The 16,853-nt window shown below is 34.5% G+C and overlaps 1 protein-coding gene across 1 annotated transcript in view; it reads left to right on the top strand.

Moving 5' to 3' along the window:
* The window catches only part of LOC107726258 (zinc transporter ZIP11-like), a 113,690-nt gene that overhangs the window by 75,839 nt on the left and 20,998 nt on the right, over nt 1-16,853 (top strand). The window contains exons 6-9 of the mRNA XM_016535789.1: nt 179-399; nt 1,561-1,715; nt 3,889-3,995; nt 16,227-16,272. Coding sequence (XP_016391275.1) covers nt 179-399; nt 1,561-1,715; nt 3,889-3,995; nt 16,227-16,272 — 529 coding nt within the window. The remainder of the gene's footprint in view (nt 1-178; nt 400-1,560; nt 1,716-3,888; nt 3,996-16,226; nt 16,273-16,853) is intronic.

The raw sequence follows: 16,853 nt of genomic DNA, 5'->3' as shown, positions 1-16,853 counted from the left end.
TTAGTTTACAGCTTTTTTTAGGTTCACAGCCCTGTTCAGATTGTGTGATTATATACTGACTAATGAATTGTTTTATTGATCCTTTCAGGGTTTGTGTAATTTGCATATTGAAATGTGGCGTTCTCCAAAAAAATGATGTTGGAGAAGATGTTTGACATGCAGTTCCTGTTTCTCTTAGATAAAATCGAGAATGGAGAGGTGTATCAGAGACGCAGGGGTCTCAACACCGGCCACACAGAGGAGCATGACCTGAGTCCTACAGCACAGGAAGTGAGCGGTCAAACAGGAAGCAGCTGGAGGCGAATCGTTCTGCTGATCCTGGCCATCACCATACACAACATTCCCGGTGAGTCTCTCCTCGTCTCCTCTTATATTCCTCCGTTATTCATGTCCACATGTGTCTTTCTATAGCACACCTCTCTATGTGTGTCTCAACTTTCTGGTAGTGTAGAGTTTAATTTAGGTTTTTTGTGGAGGGATTTTCTTCCGGGTTTGAAGTCAGCAGTGACTCAACATCATCCGTCTCACTATCATTCATGAGCCTGTGTGGCCTGTCCTATGAGAAATCCTATCCTATGAGAAAGCATTGTCGCATAATTATTCATATCTGCATGTGACCTTTTCCGATGGCAGGCGCTTCAAACGGTGATTTGATCCCGCACTGAAACATGAGTTGCATATGTTTATTTTCATGCTGACAAAGCGACAGGCTTTCGATCAGGACACCTGTGTGCAGCACGCATTGTTTATGAGAGAGTTTCTACATTTATGGACAGGTGAACTGAGGCTCATTTAAAACAAGATGCAGTCTGACACCGGTCTATTCGGGATCACATACACTTACTGGGATTGTATATATAAACATACATTGAATATGATTTTGTATGTATACATTTTTAAATGTTTATATATAGGAAAAATGTATATACATAAATATAGTGCACATAAAATTTATACCATAAATATTATAATACATATTACATACATATGACATTTCATGTTTATTGCATAAATGTATATAATATGCATTGTTTTTGTATTATATACACTGTATTATAATTATAATATGTGACCCTGGAGCACAAAAGCATTCTTAAGTCGCTGGGGTATATTTGTAGCAATAGCCAACAATACATTGTATGGGTCAAAATTATTGATTTTTCTTTTATGCCAAAAATCATTAGGATATTAAGTAAAGATCATGTTCCATGAAGATATTTTGTAAATCTCCTACCGTAAATATATCAAAACTTAATTTTTGATTAGTAATATGCATTGCTAAGAACTTCATCTGAACAACTTTAAAGATGATTTTCTCAATATTTAGATTTTTTTGCACCCTCAGATTCCAGATTTTCAAATAGTTGTATCTCAGCCAAATATTGTCCTATCATAACAAACCATACATTAATGGAAAGAGTATTTATTCAGCGTATAAATCTCAATTTTGAAAAATTGACCCTTATGACTGGTTTTGTGGTCCAGGGTCACAAATGTGAGTGTAAACTATGAAGTTGCTGTATAAACTTTGCATTGTAGTGACTTTGACTTTTGTTGCAGGATATCCGTCTCCTGAGTGCCGGGAAACCAGCGCAGCACACGGTTGAGCTGGAGAGGGATCTGGACAAAGCCGACGGCATGATCCGGCTCCTCTTCAACGACGTTCAGCTGCTCAAAGACGGGCGCCATCTGCAGGCGGAGCAGATATATCGCAGGTGAGTCCATACGACTATAGTGGAAAACCTTCTTCCAGTAGACATCAGTGCATTAGCTTTTTCCCCGCCAAACACAGAATTTTCCGTGTTTCTGTGTTTTCACTGTTATACACTCGGGGGCGCTATTACGCATCTCCTGAATGAGTCTAGAAAGTGCCGATCAAAAACACAGGCGAGGAAGATGCAGAAACGAGCGATCTCATATGTAAGCATATGCATATGAAAAATAATGTGATCATCAACAATAAACAGCATATAAATGAAAACTGAGTGAAATGTCGATCCAGAAATTGGTAAAGGCCTGTGCAAGCTTTGGGAGTACTGATGGAAACCATCTACTGCATCTTTGCTCTGATCATCGTACTGAATCTGATCCAGATGTAGTATGATGTTGATGAAATTGCTCAAAATGTTGCTTTTTTAACAAAACTTACCTACATTCAAGTGTTGATGTTTTGCATGTTCAGATATTCATACAAAAACATATTCTGGGGGCCATGAAATTTTACTGAAAATCGTCAAAAATGCAAAAACGCTGGCGGGGAAAGAGTTAAAAAAGGATATTTCTTTCCCTTTTGGATGTAAATATAAAAAAAATATATATATATATATGTGTGTGTGTGTATATATAAAATATGTAAATATTATATGCATAATATAAAATAATGTACATTTATTATGAATGTAAATAAATGAATAATTTCATATATAAACATTTTAAAATGAAAAATATGTATAATTTATGTATATATATATATATATATATATATATACATACATATGCATATAATATATATTATAATATTATATTTATTTTATATTTAAGTATTATAAACATGTATTATGTATTTATTATAATATATATGGTATAAATGTAATACATTTTATGTGTGTACTATATAATTTTCTATATATAAACATTTAAAAAAGAATTTATGTATACTGTGTATACTGTGCATTCAGAAATGAAATGGTCTAAAATAAAAACAGAGCATGACTGAAAATGAACAACCAAGTCTGTTAAAGTGACAGATAATCATTATTTGTAGTTGAATGACATGCGGCTCCCGTCTGCTGATCCCTGCTGAAACCCTGCTGCTTTTATGACATTTTAAACGTCTCGTTCCTCCAGCTCCAGTGCTTTTCATCCCCTCCTTCTCCTTTGCATTTGCACCATGCTGCTTTCAGCAGCACTTTCACTGAGAGGCTGCTTCTCCCTGATGTGTTTGTTAATCATTCGTGCTCCGATCTCTTTGCTCTGCTTTCATCGTTCCTGAGCAGCGTGAGTGAGGTGAATGTAGATGACAGGTAGTCTGAGTGCCGTCTGTCTGCGGCGTGTGTTCGCTCGCATGTTGGCACAGAGTGACCCAGCTGTCCTTGAAATCAGGCACACTTCTCCCAGACGTCTTGACTGCTGATGGACCTACAAACCCACCACCAGCTGCGCTTTCAAGAGTGAAAGTATGTAAGGCACAAGATGTTTTCCACACTTAATTACACAGTGACTCTTAGTTTGTTCTTTTCAGCCTGAATGTGCTTTTTTGAGCCAGCAGACTCTCATAAATGGACATATTGTCAAGCATTTTTCAAAATGAATCATCAGAACCAGGCGACAAGTTTGCAGTCTTTTATTTTGGAAGATATTAATGCTTTTATCCAGCAAGGATGCATTAAATTAATCAAAAGTGCCTGTACAGACATTTATAATGTTACAAAAGATTTCTATTTGAAATAAATGCTGTTCTTTTGAACTTTCTATTCATCAAAGAATCCTGAAAAACTGTTTTCCACATTGATAATAATCAGAGATGTTTCTCGAGCAGCAAATCAGCATATTAGAATGATTTCTGAAGATCATGTGACACTGAAGGCTGGAGTAATGATGCTGAAAATACAGCTTTGATCACAGAAATAAATTACAGTTTAACAGATATTCACATAGAAAACAGCTGTTTTACATTCTAATAATATTTCAAAATTTATACTGTATTTTTTTATCAAATAAATGCAGCTGGATTATAACAGATTATACATGCTTAATATTTCAAAATAAATAAATAGCTATTAAATTTCATATGATCATTTTATTTTATTTTATTTTATTTTATAAATTACAGTCCAGTGGAATGTGCCGGCATTTAATTCAACCATTCTCTCTTTTTTACTGTTACAGCCTTGCCTCTTTGAACCTTAATTTGTCCAACTGTCCAGCCATTGAGGGCAAATGGTCTTGGTTTTCCGCACAGATCAGCTCAGTCCCTATATGGTGCATGTACAGTCGTGTGTAGTTGTATTCAGCTCGTCCCGTGACATTATGATGAGCTGACCTTTCCCTCAGGTCTCTGATGTGGGATCTAAAGTGCTGTTGGCCGGTTTGGTCTTGAAAAGGTCAGTGTGAGAGAAGCTCAAAGCCATTGTCCAGAATGCACCTTTACATCCATTCATTTGCTGCTGTAGCTTCAAAAACTCCTCCCTGAAGGGGTCAAAAGCACTGTTAGTTCTCTTGAGTGATGTGAGCAGTACATTAGAGCTTTAAAAGCTGATGACCTGCACTTTTAAATGCTTTTTATTGTCCAGATGTACATCAGTATTTTGGCATCTTTTCAGCTCTTCTTTTTTTTCTTATTGGATGCAAAATTGCATGCCATATGGAATATTTTACCCTTTTTTATAATGCTGAGCATACGCTGCCCTGCATCATATTTACTGAATGAAATCCAATACTTGTTTTTTTTACAAATTCTGGATGGCTGATTCCAAAAATAGTGGCTGTTTTGCTTGAGCATGTCATCATTTTCTTACATAATATGACTCATTTTGTAGCATTTGTGCTTTCGACAGCCACCTGTAAGGTGAAAAGGTCTTGTATTATCGTTAATCAGCAGAAAAATGGTCACAAAGACATGATTCCCGTCTGATTTTGAGCCAGACTGTAACTATTTGTTCAATTCTCAGCCTGTTTTCACATCTATGAATGAGTCTGAAGACATTATTTATGCCTAATCCTGATTTCAAGGTTAAAATTATGGCCAGTGACAGAAAAAAAAATGCAAACATGATCCAGATGATTTCTGCTACATATGTGGGTATTTTACTACATACAAACAGTGACAGAATATTACAGACTTTTTTTTTACCTTTATAAATTTGACATTAAATGGAGTATTTGACCATATTTTCCTACTCTTCTGCATATTATAACTTATATGATTCATTTTGAATACTTTTTGTCATTAAAATAAGTCATTTGATAAGTGCATAAGCTGATACATACATAAAGTATATATAATTTGAAATGTTTTAATTTTTACAGTATTTTGTGGGAAAAAAACTATACATGATGGAAAGTTTTTATTGATATGTTTAAATGTAGCATCGTCAAATTTGGTAATATTAGGCCTTTTTGCAAATCAGCATATTTTTTTTAAAGATGCTTCAAAATGAGTTTTTGATTTTGTGTGCCAACAAAATGATCAGTTGATCAATACTTCATCCAAGACCTCTGTTTAACTTCATCCATTTTGCAAAAGCCAAAAACAGCCCTAGTGTAATGGATATCCATGCTGGTGGTCATGCAGCGTCGTTAGGATTTCATGCATTTTAATAGTCTCTGTTTCTTTAAAGGCACTTTGACAGTGATCTCTGTAGATTACCTTCACAGTGTGCCTCCTCAAAATTACAGGAAGTATTACTTGGCAAAGCCAGTAAATTAACTCATCACACTTAACAGAGTTCAAATGCGGTCTCTCATCAGTCGAGATGGTGGTCTTGCAGTTGTGCTGCTCCTGTTACTTTAAATGTCCCTCACAGCACGAGCGAAATCAAGTCAGCAGGTAACCAGAGTCGTTTCGTGTCAGTTTGAGTTGTGTGTTGCCTGTTCAAAGATGTAGTGATCTGTTATCAGTACATTTTCACATTGTAGTCCGCCGTTATAAAGTGGTTTCATGCACTTTTCTTCTTTGAAAGATGAATGTGAATGGAATTGCATGTGCATTTCTATTCAACATCCAGGACAGGTGCACAAGAGGGTCTGAAGAAGTGCACGGCATAAAAAAAATATTAGTAACAAAAACAGACTACTACAGTTAAAGTAAAAAGAGACAAAATCATACATTTTTCTGTTTTATTGAAGATGTTGCAGCACTTTTATTGTTTATTATTCGTTCATTATTCCTCTGGCATTAAGTCTCATCACAATGAATCGCCGAGTCGTCTGGATCTACAGCATTGGGCTTAATGTTAATTACCACAAAATTAAATTATTTAAACTCGTCAAAATCGAGTTAGTGGCGAGTCATTACAGTCGAGTTAATGATGAGGCACTTACGATGGAAATAAATGTGCCCGGTATTTAGAAGCATAAATGTGAGCTCATAATTTAATTAAAGCACTATTAATTCTTCTGTTTTAGCTGTTATTGTGGTAGCAAAGTAAAAGGTTATAATAGCCTAAAAACAACTATTTTTTGACTATTATAAATGACTATTATTTCACGTGTCAGGCTTTATAGGGTTAAGAATCATGTCTGATTTGTGTCTGGTGGACAAGACTTCAGCTTGTACAACATTTTTACTAGACAACTTTATAGAAAAACAATCCAGAAATTAGCTCAGACTATTTTTATAATATAATATGGCGGTTATGGTTCAGTAAATAAAAGTAATGTCAATATTTATAATTTTTTTAATCATCATTTTTTAATTGCATTTAAATAAGTTCAAGTTATCTTGCAGTCCTCCTAGGATTTTACTTCACTTTCAGTTGAGTGTCTCTTTTATTCAGTGCTTCCTTAGACATTAGATATGTTGAATTTTAAAAATGTGCCTTCAAGAGCATCATCATTAGTTGAGCCCATGATATCAAGACCTCCCATTACTTTCTTCAATGTTCGATGCACAACCATTTCTTCTCAGTTACTGAGTGTTTGAGAAAACGGGACATGAGCTGCTCGCTACTTCCTTATTAGCACCGACTTTCATCTTCTTCTTTGTCACATCAAAGATAGGAAGAGAATCAAAAAGAATCAACATCTCCTCGAATAATCCTGGGATGTGCTATTAGGATCAGAAAGAGACATTTGGAGGTTTTGGATGGCCGAGCTCTACCTCAGCTCTTTGTGGCCCTTTCTAACCTCAGATCTTGATTGCAAAGCCACAAGGCTCTTCTGACATGTTAATGAAGCTCTGATGCACTTTGGTGAAAATAACACATGTGGATTTGCTTTCTGCTGCAGTCTGGATGTTTGATAAGGTTGAGTTGAGTGCTTCTCCTCCTGATGGCACGGTGCAAGGCTTTGCCTGCTTAATTTCCTCCAGTGGGTTCATTAGGTTCCTTTGCTGGTTCTTAAGCAGCAGTGAAACCCCAGCGGGCTTTGTAGAGTCTTTATCTTGCTTTTCATTGCTCCTTCTGTTGCTTTCTGCTTATTTTCTCTCCCAGAAGTCAGTTTTCTTTTTCTACCAGAAACAAAGCGACATGTGCTGCTTTGAACAGTGTGTCTGCATTCCTGCTGCACATCACGCCTGCTGTGCTTCAAACTCCAAGACAGCCAAGTTAAAGGGCTTGAATGAAGCATCTAGGCCTACATTTAAGATTTATATATTTAAATTGCATTTAAAATCTCCATGCATTTGGATTTCAACATAAACAAATAAACTTAAGGTGATGCATATTTGTCAGTTATGCATAAACCGGATCTCGGCACTCAAATAAATGATGCCATAGTTTATTACCAACTATTTGCACATATTTGATTTTATTTATATAATCATATTTTCAAAATGCATTTATATTCACATTGCTTAGAATCAGCATGCATCTGTTAAATGTAAAAGCAAGGAAATATATTAAGTTATAAGTATGAACATGGTTGAAATATGGCTAGCTGTGGAACAAGCAATATTCAGTTAAATATATTAGATTAAACCTGGTTATTGTGTATTTAAAACACATTCAGTTTATTAGTACTATTACAGAAATTGTTACATGTTTAATATATATGACTGACAAATATGCATCACATTAATTATGTTAGTTTATGTTGAAACTGTGTAATCCACAGTTTGCAATGCAAATACATATATCTTAATTTTTTTTTAATTTTAGTTTTTTTTTTTTTGTGAGTATTTTAATGTCCTCGTTATATGGTATGAAGCCTCGAGCCTTTTATTACCATTACTCAGAAAACTTCTTAGATTGCAGAAGACTGTGGTTTTGTGTGCAGACTTTTATTCACAGTGTGGAGGTCAAATGTCTGCAGAGCAAAATTGCCTTCATGTTAAATGTCACTGAAGTGAAGAAGACAGAAATAAGCTGATAGACGTCTAAGGAGTGTGCTTTTGTCTGCTCTAGAGCCCTGCTGTAACCTCTGTCAGCCGTTGATGCCGAAGTTCAGCTACTTTTGTCAGGACGTAATTACAGTGTTTGCAGTGCAGCGCTCTATTGATATTCCTCATACAATACATTCTGTAAAAATGTGTTCAACGTGCAATTAAATCAGCCTGAACCGCTAAAAGGAATAGTTCATTCAAAAACAACATGATAGAGCATTAACCTTGTAGCAATACTCCCCAGACATTTGAATTCTGAGCCACTGCAATACTTACCTGAAGAAACGCAATAAAAACAATACGTGCCTGTACCAACATGATAAAAATGTGCTACGGTCACGCATTGAAAGCGCATTTTAGCGCCACTTAATGGACATTTCACTTTGAAACTGCTGTGAAACATGCTGTAAGGTATATGTAATATCAGTGTTGCAGAAATGTTGCCACAAGCACGTTATTTCCAATGACCCTGGGTTGCATTTTAAACTTCAAACCGTCGCTTCTGGCTAAAATACAAGCCCGTAGTCCATAATAACGCTTCCTGAAAAATGATTTATTTATAATAAATATATAAACCTGGTTATTGTGTATTTAAAACACATTCAGTTTATTAGTACTGTTACAGAAACCTGTTTCATTTATGTATGACTGACAAACATGCATCATATTACGTTTATTAGTTTGTTAAAAGTGTGTCATCCAAAATACATGGCAATTTAAATGCAGTTCAAATAAATCTTACATTTATTAAAAAATAAATAAATAAATAAAATGTAGGCTATAAATTAGGTTGTAAAATATGTGGTGCAACTATCATTAAATAATTCATATTTGAAAAAAGGTCAAATATATTTGTAAACATTTTAAAACAAAACCTTATGAAACCAACATTAATACAAGAACTTGGCACATGTTGTAAGCCTTATTTTAAAAATATTTTTAGACACTCATGACCCATTTAACCATTTCAAGTTTAGTGGATTTGTGTTTAGTACGGAGTCACAGAAGTAAATCTTCTACACGTTTCTGTGCGACACTAGAGTGTTTCATCTCTAAAGCCGCGCTGCTCACTTTAACATCCACTTATGTTAAATCTTCTTCATTCTTCATCCATTCTTTACATCTTGATTCTGATCTTAGGGTGAATGCATGCATCATGCATAAATTGCATCTCCCAAAATGTTCTCCGCTCTCTCTCTGCTGCGTTTCATCAACATCACACCAGACTTAAGGGTTTGAGAAGTTTACAAATCATCCCAGATGTTTCAGATGTGATGTAGTCTGAAATTACTGACTTTTAACATTTATTTGTAATATGCATTAATTTTTTTGACACCACAGATCTTTTTTTTCACATGCAAAGTCCAAAAAATAACACACACGTGTGATTCATATGAATGAATCTTTAACATAAGCCTTGCGTTTGTCATGCACACAGACACACAGGCATTGTGAGAGGATCAAATGGGAATGATGTAGTGTAATAACAATCCAATGGAATTCATTGCTACATGTAGACATTATTAGGTTAACCATGAAGATCAATGGTCTTAAGTGTGTGTGTGTGTGTGTGTGTGTGTGGTTTCCATGTCCTTTGGGAAACACTGAGCTGATTTTCATATGCGCCTGCATTTCATTAAGTTAAGTGCAACTAAATGCATTGAATAACCTTGTGAAATACGGTCAGCATCACGATCTGGCTGGAGGATTTCTTAGCACTTCCCATCTGAGGACTTCTTACAAAAGCATTTTATGAACAAAGCATAAAAAAGCCCTTCTGCAAAGATATCGCAACTAATCTGAAAGCAAACAGATGGTCCTTTGAGAGCGAACCAACCCTGATTCAATATATAGATTGCACTCAGGAAAAGAAAATTATATTTGCTCTTTTGGCTGTGGGCGAAATTGCACCAGACCCTTCCTCTCTTCCCCATTGGTTTGCTGTCAGAGATGAGCACAGGTGAGATGGCCATAAAGTGTTCAGTTATTTGCAGTGGCGTCTCCTGTGAATAATCAAGCATCGCTGTCTAATCTCTAGTATGCATGCATGAAGCCACTACATGAACTGTGCATCCCAGAGCTCAAATAAACACACATATGCACACTGTAGGTATTTGACTACCAGACACTTTATTATACTGACATGTGAAAGAGACTTTACAACTCATCATATATTGATCTTGTGCATCGACTGCATCTTGTTTATGTCCATTGGCAGCTAGACATTATTGTTTCATATATGCAGACGCGTAGCAGGGCCTCAAACGACAACATTGTGACAGATTGTTAATGTGCATTTGAAGCAGTATTTTATTGAGCAGAGTTTAATCACTCTGAGTGTTCTCCTGCTGTCATGGCTTTCAGATTCATTTCAGGGCTCTGCAGGGAATGGCTGATGGGCCACTTTTGGGCCATTTAATGCTGCTGTGTTGTCATGCATCTTATGTTTGTTGATCATGTGTCTTTGTGCTTTGGAAGCTTACAGTACATACTTGGTTTTCTTGTGGCATTGTATTTCACTGTTTTCCACCACGTTTTATGTATATTATATTATGTATTATAGTTGAAAACATAATTTACATTTAAATTTTTTTTAAATTATAAACGTAATATTTCAATGTAATTACATCTCATATATTCTAATTTATACACCTAATATATATATATATATATATATATATATATATAAATCTGTTATAATAAAAGGAAATCTAACATACTTATATTCAATTGAATTTATTTAAATGGGAGATGTAGTTGTTTTTCAGTAAGATTTAAATTGATATTCTTATATTTCATCAATTTTATGATATTCTTATATTTCATCAAATATATAAAATTTAAATGCAATATTATTATATAGATACAATATAAAAACAGAGGGAGAGAAAGAGAGAGAGGAGACTGGTTTAATTATAATCTGTATTTATTTTTTGAAGAAAACATAATATTAAATGGAAAATTGTTGTTGTTTTAGTTTTTTTTTTTTCCCCCAATAACATTTAAATCTAATATTGTTATATTAAATTAAATTTCTATCTACCGCCCGCTGACGCCCTGGAGCTCACATCTCCGAAAATATTAAAGCAATTTTTAAAATCTTTAATAACAAACCGCATATTTGAAGCGTAAACAAGAACATTCTCTCATAAAAAAAACTCTATAAACTACATTCTGTGACACAAAAACAGTATTATTTATAAAATTATAGTGGATTTGAGATTCGAGAACCAGAAAGAACTGTTGTATAAAACAGGAATGTAAAAAGGCATATAATACTGAGTATTTTGAGTTGCGTACTCTTCAGTCCAATAAAAGATAATGTACAATATTCCAGAGGCACTTGGCGCATCACCAGTTTTGTTAATGTTCATTTGTACTGTCATAAACAACAACAACAATAATAATAATAACAATAAACATAGTGAGGGCAGTGATACAGAATTATAGGTAAAGGTTAAAGATCGTCATGGTGTAAAATCACACTCTGAATGGTCCAAAATTGCTTTTATCAAATCTGTGCCGCTTCAGAGGAAGATAAATGTCAGTGTATGTTTTTTGGTGAAAATTAAGATTTCTTTTGGTTCATTGATTGTGATGGGAGTCCCGAGGCAAAGAAATGAGGCACAGTTTGTCCATTAATGATGTGCATGACTCACTTATTAAAATAAATTCAAAACTCAAAACATCAAAACTCTGTTGCATCACATCGGCTGACAAATCAGCCGTCATATTTTATTAAGCACAAATATTGCACACATGCAACCCAGCCTCTGCTTTTACTTTTAGACATTGGAAGTCATTCATCTTGCCTTTTAATGAATGATTTTAAGTCGAGCATTTCTCCAGTCTTCGAGTCAAAATGCCTGTTTTGTGATAGAAATTTGGCTCTTAGGTGGTGTTATTTGGATGGAGAGATAAGATGTCTTCATTTCTCTCTTCTAACGCGCGTGAGTGATGAGGAGGAGGCTGAGAGAGGGAAGACTGTATTTTATGGATGGAGGTGGAATATAGATCAGCTAGAGATGTTTGTAATGAATCTCTGGATGTGATTACACGCGTGTGTGCCGCGATACGACTGAGAGCGTTTATCATCTCACAGGCATTTCAGGTCTCAGAGCAGCGGTGTTGCTGTGGTTAACATGCAGATGTAGCATGTGGTGTATTTCAAACAAGAACAATGTGATTTCTCTGGAATCTTATTGAGCTGTTCGTCAGCACTGCGGTGGGTCCTTAAACTGGTGTCATTAAAACTGGTTATATAGCAAAGTGTATTAAGTTGAACTAAACTCGTATGTGACCCTGGAGCACAAAAGCAGTCTTAAGTCGCTGGGGTATATTTGTAGCAATATCCAACAATACATTGTATGGGTCAAAATTATTGCATTGCTACGAACTTCATTTGGACAACTTTAAAGATGATTTTCTCAGTATTTTGATTTTTTTGCACCCTCAGATTCCAGATTTTCAAATAGTTGTATCTCGGCCAAATATTGTCCTATCCTAACAAACCATACATCAATGGAGAGCTTATTTATTCAGCTTTCAGATGATGTATAAATCTCAATTTTGAAAAATTTACCCTTATGACTGGTTTTGTGGTCCAGGGTCACGTATGCTGTTATTGTTTATGTGAAATTGAAAAAAAAAAGAAAAACAGAAGAAGAAGAAAATTTGAAGAAGCTTCATGCCAGGGTTATTATCGTTAGCTGAAACCAAAACCATAAAAAAACTTGAAAAAAAAAATATATATATGCATATAAATCTAAATGTATATAGGGGAGAGCAAAGTGCTTTGAGCCAGTTTTTATTTGCGGTGTGTTTAAAGCGAGCACATGACAGTAATGGGTTCAACTTAAATATGTACATACATTTCAGGATGTGGTGCATCCTTGGGAATAATCACATTGGATCTAAAATAAACTGCTTTCAAAATATGGCTTTCCAAAAAAAAGAGTGGTCTCTTGGCTCAATTTGAGCCACGTGGAGTTAAACTGTGCCATTGATTATGCTGAGGTAAAACTGAACATTTTTACCTCATGCTATATCAAAGGAAGAGAAATTCAATAAAAATGACTTCTTAAAATCTATGTGTGAGCCTTGTGATGGACTGACCGTTCATCCAGGGATTTTCCTCGCCTGTGGCTCAAGACGCTCAAGACCAATGAAAAAAAAAAAGAAAAAACTGACTGCAGTTGACCATAAAAAACTAGGCTAATAGCAGGAAAATACAGTTTCATAAAACTTCAATGGCCAATTTTCATAAACAAGGCCTATTTAAAATGTTCAAGTTCAAGAAAATCAAGTTCAAAACAAAGAACAAAATCAAAATTTTTTGGTTTAAAATTAATAAAATATGTAGAAATAGTACTTTATAATAATAAGAAGGGGTGAGCCACTGACTCAACTTACCCCAAGACGTTCGGCAAAACTACCCCACTCCGACCATTTTAACAAACTTGTATCATCATCAATTGTATCATATTATTATATTGATATTTTTTCAGATTTGTCTATTTGTTCGGACACAGATGCATGAGTCCTTGAACATAAAGACAAAAAAAATCCCTTTGAACAGCAAAAAAACTGTTTTATGAACCTAAATGTACTTACAAATTATCCCATGGGCCTCTCTCCATCACAAGGTGAGTAAAATGGTTAACTCTTCCAATATGTGTGGGTCATATCACCAATTTTGTTTAAGGTTGCCTAGTAACAAGGGGTGGCTCAACTTCCCCACAGGCTCAAATCACCACACTCTCCCCTATAATGCATAAATTATATATATATATATATAAATCCTCACTAAGGCTGCATTTATTGGATCAAAATACAGTAAAAACAGTAATATTATGAAATATTATTTTAATTTAAAACAGCTGTTTTCTATGCGAATATCTGTTAAAATGTAATTTATTTCTGTGATCAAAGCTGTATTTTCAGCATCATTACTCCAGTCTTCAGTGTCACATGATCTTCAGAAATCATTCTAATATGCTGATTTGCTGCTCAAGAAACATTTCTGATTATCATCAATGTTGAAAACAGTTGTGCTGCACAATATTTTTGTGGAAACCGTGATACATGTTATTTTTCTGGATTTTTTGAATAGAATGTAAAAAAAACAACAACATTTATTTAAAACAGAAATCTTTTGTAACACTATAAATGTCTTTACTGTCACTTTTGATCAATTTAATGTGTCCTTGCTGAATAAAATTATTAATTTCTTTCAAAAAACTTTCTGAAACAGCTTTCTTAAATCAAAAGACTTTCAACATGGCCTCTTCTTGTTTAAATAATGAACTAGCTGCAGGTTCACCTTAGATGCTTTGCTGATGTGCATTTAGATTTTGAAAGACAACCTGAACTGTCACTTTAACCAAAGCACAAGTGTTTACTTGAGAATTTTATCTGATTGAATGCCATGTTGATTTGATATCAAATGCATTTACATATCCTCAATTTCCTCTGAGCCCAGAATGAATTTTCCTGCCTAAAGATAAGATTGACCTGATTAATCTGAGTGATGGCTTTGAATTAACATATTTACACACACACACACACACACATACACACACACACACACATACACACACACACACACATACACACACACACACACATACACACACACACACACATACACACACACACACACATACACACACACACACACATACACACACACACACACATACACACACACACACACATACACACACACACACACATACACACACACACACACATACACACACACACACACATACACACACACACACACATACACACACACACACACATACACACACACACACACATACACACACACACACACACACACATAGTGTCGCTGCAGGAGCGCTGTAGTGGATGATGTGAATTGAATTGGACTGAGATCGGATGTCAGCTTATCAGATGGCTAAGGTGCTGCTGGACTGAAAAAAGTGCATCTGTCTCAATACTATGTACGATGTTTGAAATCTAAACTCAAATAGCAGATCGATCGAGACAAATCCTCTGCTGGCTGCAGCCCCACACATGCACCAATGAAAAAGACAGCCTCACAGGAAATTGAGAACTGAGAGCAAACAGGAAACAAGTTTGGAAAGTGATTTTGAACGTGAACTCCATCCAACATTACACATTTAATATAAGAGTCACCAGAAAAACACAAGAAGCATTAAATATTAAATAACATATAACTGACAAATGAAATCAAACTGAAAGTTAAAGCAGTAAAAAAAAGAAAATTACAGTAGCAACATTTCTAGTTTTATAGATAGTTTACAACTAAATGCATTTTTCATAAACATAAATAATGTTAATATAACAAATTACTAAAAACTGTTTTTTTTACCTTTATAATAATCTCACAACCACCTTAAAAATGCAAGTGGTAATGAGAAAGTCAGACACAGACACAAAACACCATCATGATATACCACACACTAAATGACACTAAAATAATGTGATGAACATTCATTTATCAACATATTCTGTTACACCAAATACACAAAATAATGATCTTTAAAAAAGCATCATATGACCCCTTTAATAACAGAGTTAACTGTGACTTATCTCACGATTCTGACTTTTTAAAAATAGTTTATATCTTGCAATTCTGAGTTTTTATGTCACAATTTTGAGGGGAAAAATCTGAATTGTGAGATGTTTTTTTTTTTTTTTACAAGTTTTTTTATTTTCTTATCCTGTGGCAGAAACAGGCTTTCATAACAAGGAAAATCTGCCAATAGGGTAAGTCAAATAAACTTAATTCTGAATTTTCTGAATTTTTTTCTTGTTTTATGTAAATACTCACCTAATTTTGATAAATTTTTCAGAAACGCACTAAAACACACCAAATGACACTAAAATAATGCAATAAACATTAATTTAACAACATAAAATCATAATGTACATACAGTCTATCATGGGGGGAAAAACTAAGAAGAAACATGAAAAACCATCAAATGTGAAGCGTCAAGTTCTGGGAATGTCAATTTGTATTTTATTTCACTGTAAATTGTAAGATCATTTTCACTTTCAAAAACTGTAAATTTAACATTATTTACTGTAAAAAACTAAACATAAAATGTCCCATTACATCTATTATTCTGAATAAATAAGTCTGAATCTGAATCTGAATAAATGAGCTTTCCACTGATGTATGGTTTGTTAGGATCGGACAATGGGAAAACTCCCTCGGCTACGTTTGAAAGTGCCAGGTAAGACGTGAACACGGTTAAAAGGATAGTTCAACCAAAATCAAACTCTTTCAAACATTTCCTCACCCCCATATCATTCCAACATATATGATTTTCCTTTGTGAAACACAAACCGACATGCAGAATGAATGTTGATCATAAAGAGATTTTCGGTCAATAACAGCCTGAATGTGAGTCCTCACAGAAAGCTACATTCAGAAGAATATAGTGAGCAAGTCATAACTTTATGATACATTCATTGCATTTTTTGAGCTTCGCCATATAAATCACTTTTGTTGATTGAAGAAGAGCATCTTAGACATTCAGAACATCTCATTTTGTGTCAAATCAATTAGTGGGGTTTATTTTTTTAATTAATTTTTTTTTTTTCCAGATTGTTTTTCTGTCCCCATTGGTTGAATTTTTTTCTTGTTCAATGCAAAAACTTGCTTAATTCTGATCCATTTTTCAGAAACAAGCCTTCATATCAGATGTCATTTTCCTTCTGAAGTAAACATATCTTGATTTAAGAATGTGTAGATATTTGTACTGGAAAACAAAAATGCTGAGGAAGAAACACATTTTTTGTAGTGCTTGAATGA

Source organism: Sinocyclocheilus rhinocerous, unplaced genomic scaffold, assembly GCF_001515625.1.
Source record: "Sinocyclocheilus rhinocerous isolate Xijiao unplaced genomic scaffold, SAMN03320098_v1.1 scaffold546, whole genome shotgun sequence".
Lineage (NCBI taxonomy): Eukaryota > Metazoa > Chordata > Actinopteri > Cypriniformes > Cyprinidae > Sinocyclocheilus > Sinocyclocheilus rhinocerous.
This window is presented reverse-complemented; position numbering and strand designations above follow the sequence as displayed.